Source organism: Morus notabilis, unplaced genomic scaffold (assembly GCF_000414095.1).
Source record: "Morus notabilis unplaced genomic scaffold, ASM41409v2 Scaffold453, whole genome shotgun sequence".
Classification (NCBI taxonomy): Eukaryota; Viridiplantae; Streptophyta; class Magnoliopsida; order Rosales; family Moraceae; genus Morus; species Morus notabilis.
The window spans coordinates 164,648-171,647 of record NW_010362819.1 but is presented as its reverse complement, the minus strand read 5'-3'; the positions used below and the strand labels follow the sequence as shown (position 1 = coordinate 171,647).

General features: G+C 33.8%; 1 protein-coding gene across 1 annotated transcript in view; it reads left to right on the top strand.

Moving 5' to 3' along the window:
- The first annotated feature begins 6,456 nt into the window (after positions 1–6,456).
- The window catches only part of LOC21394900 (high mobility group B protein 9), a 2,489-nt gene continuing 1,945 nt past the window's right edge, over positions 6,457–7,000 (top strand). Inside the window, 2 exon segments of the mRNA XM_024168797.1 lie at positions 6,457–6,748; positions 6,978–7,000. The exon segment at positions 6,978–7,000 is cut by the window's right edge and continues 11 nt beyond it. Coding sequence (XP_024024565.1) covers positions 6,597–6,748; positions 6,978–7,000 — 175 coding nt within the window. The 5' untranslated portion in view covers positions 6,457–6,596.

Here is a 7,000-nt window from a genome sequence, read left to right as displayed (position 1 = left end):
CTCCCAGTCGCGAGTCGTCGCCGCCAGTCCCAGCCTCCCAGTCGCGAGTCACCGCCGCCAGACCCAGCCTCCCAGTCGCCACTCGCCGCCGCTAGTCCCAGCCTCCCAGTCGCCACTCACCGCCGCCAGTCCCAGCCTGTCCCAGCCTTCGCAATCACACACAAGTCACCGCCGCCAGTCACCGTAAGTGTTTTTTTTGCTTGATTGGTGTGTGTTATCAACTTATCACATTGTCACCATATGGATTGTCACCGGATTGTCACCGGATTGTCAACTTTTTTGGATTGTCACCGGATTGTCAACATTGATCAATCTACCTGTTTTTTTTGTTTTTTCACCGTATGTGTGTTGGACTCCAAACTTTGTCCACCGGATTGTCAAGCATGAGAAAGAAATAAACTTTGTTGTGTTATCACCGGTTTGGAATTCCAACATTTCAGTCGTCCATGAGAAAGAAGGTTTAGTTTTGTTGTCGTTTTTAGCATGAGAAAGAAGGTTTTCAGTTTTGTTGTCCAACATTTCAACGTTTAGTTTTGTTGTCATTTTTTGGTTCCGGTTTAGTTTTGTTGTCATTTAAGTCGTCCACGAATCCACCTCTTGATGGATTGGCTGCATGTTGAATTTTTTCTACCTGAATTGATGCCTGAATTAATGCTGATTATGTCTTGAAATCTAATAAATCTTAGAGTTTTCTGTTTTTGATTGCCTGGTTTTGTTTCTGCTTGTTTGTTTCTGGCTCTGCTCGTGACTCGTGAGTGGATCTTTTTGTTTCTGCTTGTTTGTTTCCAGCCGAGAAAGATTGAAGAAGAGTGAAGACTTTGAAGATTTTGGTTTCTGGTTTGGAATTCAGGAAGAGGAGAAAGCAATTGAAAACATAAAGGTAAGAGAATGGTTTAGAATTCATGTGTTGCTTGCTTTCTTCAATGTTGAAATAGAGTTTAAGTTGCTTTCCCGCGAACAATGCAACATATATATATTATATATATATGTACTATGCACAAACAATCTGTTAGGAACAAGTTACTTTTATATGTGATATGTTGGCTTTTCATTAGACGTTGAAAATGTGATATGTTATCTATTTTTTAGGTTACTTGCGTGCTAGATGGAAAAATTTATCATCAAAACTTCCGAAAGTACTTGCAAGTCCTCTGCTGAAACAGAAAGTGTCTCTACGCCTACAGAGCCCATTACCTTATCCACTCCCACACCCAGCCCTACCCCTATACCTAATTTGAGCACTAAAATTGGAAACGAAAAAGAGGAGGGAGACAGTAAGAAGAGGAAGAATTCACAAAAAAAGTCTCCTGTTTGGGATCATTTCAAAATCATAGAGGGTGGGGATCTAAATGAGCCTAGGTGTAAGTTTATTTATTGTGGGGGCAACATATGCGTGTGATAGTAGGAGACACGGCACCAGTAGTATGAAGGTTCACATAGAAAAACAATGCAAGAAATACCCATATAGGAACCAAGACAAAAGGCAAAAAATTCCGAGTTTCCAAACAAATACTGAAACTGGGAGTAGTCTTGTTGCTATAGGCTTTAACAAGGAGCATTGTAGAAAAGTGTTAGCAAAAATGGTGATTGTAGATGAGCTTTCATTTAGGTTTGTTGAAGGTGAAGGATTTAAGAATTTTTGCCAAGTGATGCAGCCTAGGTTGACTTGGAAGAATTTAATGAATATGAAGATATTGAATCAGGTAATCTTTTTACGTTTTACTTACTTTTTTTTAATTTTATTTCATCTCCTTGTTGTTTATTTTGTTGTTCTAAACTTGATTCTGATGATTTTTTTTGTTATGTTTTCTTCTCAAGATTTGTCAACTTCTGTTGCAACACATGAGGGGCAAGTTGGGAATGAAGATGCTATTATTCTGGATTAAACAGTTTGGAGTGGACTAACTTTTATTTCATGTCATATTTCGTGACTATTTTTATATGGACTGTTTATCTTTATATGGTTTATTTATTCTGAATTAAACTGTTTATTTTATATGGACTATTTTGCATGTCTAATTGAAATATTCTAGTTGTTTTTTTATTAGTTATCTGCTTTCACCAACCTGAGTAACCCTACCCTACCCGAGGTCACCCGAAACGTCGCGGGTTTGTAAATTTAAGAGAGTGTCGCGGCTCAAAATTTTCTCAACCCGAACTAATCGGGTAGGCTCATTTTTTCGGCTCAACCCTACCCTACCCGGCCGATTTACACCCCTAATTGTCACTCATCCTCATGCTCCTCCTCGAAAGCCTTGCGTAACTCTGCCTCCTCCAATGAATGTTGTGATTACTTTCAAATCATGAAAATTTATAGATACAAAACTATTGTCCGAAAATCTCTATAAGAGAACTTATGATCTATTTTATGGAGGATTTTTTTTTTCACACAATATTTTTAACTGATTCTAACATTATGGGTTGATTATACGTTATTAGAAGAAAAGAATTTTACAGTAGGATATGAAAAAAGTACCTTCAAGTATGATTTTGTTATATCTGTATTATATTCTGTCAGATTTATATGACTTTTCAATTTGATAAGATTTTATACAATGTTTTATAAACATACACAATTGATAAGTAACCTACTGTAAGACCATAGAAAAAATATATGAACGAATTTTGTGGGGATCTTGTTTTATTAGTCCATTTAAAAAATATAGGATTACATATTCCAGACTGAATTTAAATAATACTTTGTTTGAGATTAATTTTAGCGTCCAAATTGAATAAAGAAGTTTTTTTAATGTATATTCTTGTGTGGTCAAGGCTCCTCAATTTCCTGTCGTTTCTCAGTTTTGCTGTCGTTTTCTTATTTATCTTTATTGCTTAATATCTTGTCATTTTCCGTTTGCACGGTCGTTTTTTCCCCAATTTTAAGCTTTGTACTCTTTTGTCGTTTCCTGGTCAATCCCTTCCTTATAAGTTATAACTATTTTCTTTTATCGTTTGTATTTGGGTAATTTGCACTGCTGGTCCCTTAACTGTTTAATAAGTGACACTTTAACTCTTTTTTTTTTTTTAATTTTGACAAAACAATCTCTAAACTCTTTAAACATTGACAATTAAACCCTTTCAGTCATAATTAGTTAGGTTTTTAACAGATTGTATTACATGCCTATCAAATACATAAGGGTGCTTTGATAAAATAATAATATATGAATTAAACGAAAAATTGAAAATAAAAAATCCTCCAAAAAAAATGCAGATTTTTTTTTAGGGAAAAGCTAAAAAGAAAAAACCTAAAATTAGAGAGAGGGAGAGAGAGACGAGTCGGCACAAGAGAAGGGATGCAATGTGAAGGGATTACAAGGGAAAAGAGAGATCAATAAGGCGGAGGCGGCGACGATCTCCCAGTAGTTGGGTCGGGGTTAGGTTGCGATGGATGTGGCAGGGTTGGCTCACGAACAACAAGAAGAAGAGTAAAACGAGATTCTAGAAGGCTAGGATTTAAAGCTCTTGAGAAGAAGAGAAGCGAGAAATACTTTCGTTTTTATCTTCGTCGAGCGGGTCTCGGAGTCAATTTAATTCCAATGATTTCAAGGGAAGGCTTGGGCCGAGTTTTTTTCTTGAGATTATAAGGGTACAACGTGCTGTATGGATGGCTAGGTGAGAATAGTTGCATCTATAGATATTGATCATTATGTTGAGGCTACAAGTATTATTGGTATAGCTGAATTTAGTGGGTCTCCATCATGAAATTTGTTTGAACTTTTTCAAGGAGAAAGTCACAAAATCAGAGAAATCAAAAGGCCATTTACACATGAAATTAGATTTATATGTTTCAAATGGCTATCCTCGAAACTTTTCTTTATGTTATATGTATACAATATTTTTTGTGTGGCTAAAATATGTCTACAATATTTGTTTGTTGTGCAAAAGTGGGGGAACAAAAGGAAAAAGAAGGTTAAAGCAGGCTTCTTTCACATGCCTAGTTGTTCTCTTAAATTGTCATATTTATTTTATTGATACTGCGTTAATCACAAGTTTATTCAGTTTTGATTTGGTATTGCTGAAGCAAATTGGTTTTTGTTTCATGATTAATCTCATTGTGTTGAAAGTGGATGCTAATTTAGAGGCATTTTTAATTTTTTTATCTCTTCATGATCTTACAGTGTTCAAAATTGGAAGTTTCTTGCTAAGCGATTTCTGAAGGAGTATTTAGATTGTTTTTTTGGGTATAAATATTCAGACGATGTTGTTATTCATGATTTTGTCTGGGTTTTCTTTGATTTTATGTGGATTATGTCATTGTGTAGTGTGGGTTTGAGGGTAATTTGGTATTTCTACTTAAAAATTGGCATACATGATGGGTTACTGTAAGAATCCGTAAGAAATTTAACAGAATTTGACATAAAGAACTTGATTGCCAATATTAAGAGAGTTCAAGGATCATTTTATCAAAATTAAAGAAAAAGACTAAAATATTATTTACTAAAGAGTTGAGAGATCAACAGTGCAAATTACCTTTGTATTTTGTGGTAATTTCAAAGATGCAATGCTGTTTACCATATGAAGCGGGGATTTTAATAATAATAATAATAAAGGGACGAATGAGAAAGTTTGAAATAGAATTAGCAAGCAAAGGTGAAAAAAACACAAGCCAAAAAAAAAAAAAAAAAGATACGGGGAAAGAAAAAGAAAAAGAACAAATGAAAGAGAAAAATAAAAAGTAATTTCCGAGTCAGCAATCTTAAGCCACCACGTGAGGCTCACATATGGAAGGACGGCCCCGTTCATTTCGCTGATTCGAGTTTAGAATTCGAGTTTTGCTACAGTAAAAAGCTCTCACAAACAATCACATCTAACTTTTTTACTACAGTAAAAAGCTCTCACATAAAATCACATCTCAACTCGAATTAAAAACTCGAATCAGCGAACTAAACGGGCCCGAAATATGTTTCACGTCTCAACGGATAAACTGAGGACCCACATAAGGTAGAAAAGAGAAAAATCCAATCCAGCATTTCATTCTCGCCTAAGTTAACGATTCATGATTTTTAAGCTCCGTTTATTTTACTGATGTGACTTTAAAATTTGAATTTTTTTATAGTAAAAAATTTTAAAAAATAGTTATATCTAATTTTTTTATTACAATAAAAAATTATCACATAAAATTACATATAAATTCGAATTAAAAATTTGAATTAGCGAACTAAACGAGCCCTTAATAACTCCTGCTAACCGTAGGCCCGGGTGCACTTTAGGCCCTGTTCATTTCACCGATTCGAGTTTAAAATTTGAGTTTTGGTATAAATAAAAAATTTTTAAAAATAATTACATCTAATTTTTTTTACTATAATAAAAAATTCTCACATAAAATTACATCTCAATTTAAATTAAAAATTAAAAATTAAACGGGCACTATGTACCTTTAAAAGCCCAATCAGATATCTACTAGCAGATGTACGCTAAAGACTTGATTTAGAAAGACTTTTTAGGAGAAAGAAAGCCCAAGCGGCCAAGTGCATGTCCATGTTTGGACTTTGGGATAAAAAAGTGACAAGAGAAGGGAGTGGAGTGATTAGTGAAACAAACCCAAAGATTTACGCTGCGCCAGAGATGTCAGACTTGGGAGTGACACGGGAAAGAAAGAGTTCACCTATAGCTATAAGAGAGAGTGTTGTGTTTGTAAGGTCTATTTACACATTTGCCCTTGATTTTTGCAGTAATTTTGACAATTTACTCTTTTAATTTTTAATTTTTTATATGCCTCATCAACTTGTAAAACAGTTGTAATATATCCCATTTTAATGATTATCGTGTTAAAATTTGTGACTAAAAAACACATTCAACAACAAATTTTAACATCTCAATTCAAACCATAAGATCCATAATACAAATATATAATTTCCCAATTCTTAATCCCCCGAAAAAAAAAATCAAAAGTAAAATTGATAAAATGGGGTAAATTGTAAGTGTTTTGCAAGTTGCGGGGTAAATTATTAAAAAAAAATTTAAGAGGTAAGTTTCTAGACCCTTAAAATTCAGGGAGTATATGAGCCTGTTTACTTTATTGATTCGAATTTATAATTTAAGTTGAGATGTAATTTTATGTGAGAATTTTTTACTGTAATAAAAAAGTTAGATGTGAATATTTTTAAGAGCTTTTTACTGTAACAAAACTCAAATTCTAAATTGAATCGGTGAAATAAACGAGTCTATGTATATATATATATATATATATATGCAAGAATATACACTATTTGTAATTATCAACAGTTATCACTCGTGAACAATTAAATAAATGCTAAGCATTATTAAGGGTTATGGGACAGTATTTTTAAAAAGTTGTCAGAAAAAGCCAATTTCGTGTAACCGTTACATCCCACGCGTCCAATCCCCATTTCTTTTGTACACAGCCTTTGGTCAGACTTATTTACTCTCCCCCCTTTAATTACTGTCCTATCTTTGAAAAATTATTTACTTTTACTTCCTTCTTATTATCATTTACATTACTCTTTTGTTTTGTTCTTTCACCTCTTTATTTAATATAAATAAATAATATCTTCAACACTTCTCAATCTCAGTTCTGTTCTCTGTTCAGGTTCTTTTGTTTTGTGTCTGGTTTACCGGCAACCGGAAAGACAAACATGTCGCCGGTGGCTAGAAGCAAGGGGTGGAACAGAGAGAAGGATTTGCACTATCCTCCACTATTTGCTTCCCAGGAGGAGGTTGTGAAGGACCCAGTTGTATTTTGGGACACTCTCAGGCGATTCCATTTTTTGATGAATACCAAGTTTATGTAAGCACTTTCTTCTTCTTTTAATATATATATTTTTTTCATTTAGTTTAAATCGTGAAAATAATTTCTTGGGGATGTTCGTAGGATTAGAATAATAGGACGCTTAGAATGTGATGTTCATTGGTAATCTCAAAAAAAAAAAAAAAAAGAACAACTTTTCATAGAAAAAAGTAACCGCTTCTAAAAGTTTTTTGTTGTTTAATATTTTATTTTGGCAAAATGTTCAAAGGATTCCTGTGATTGGAGGGAAAG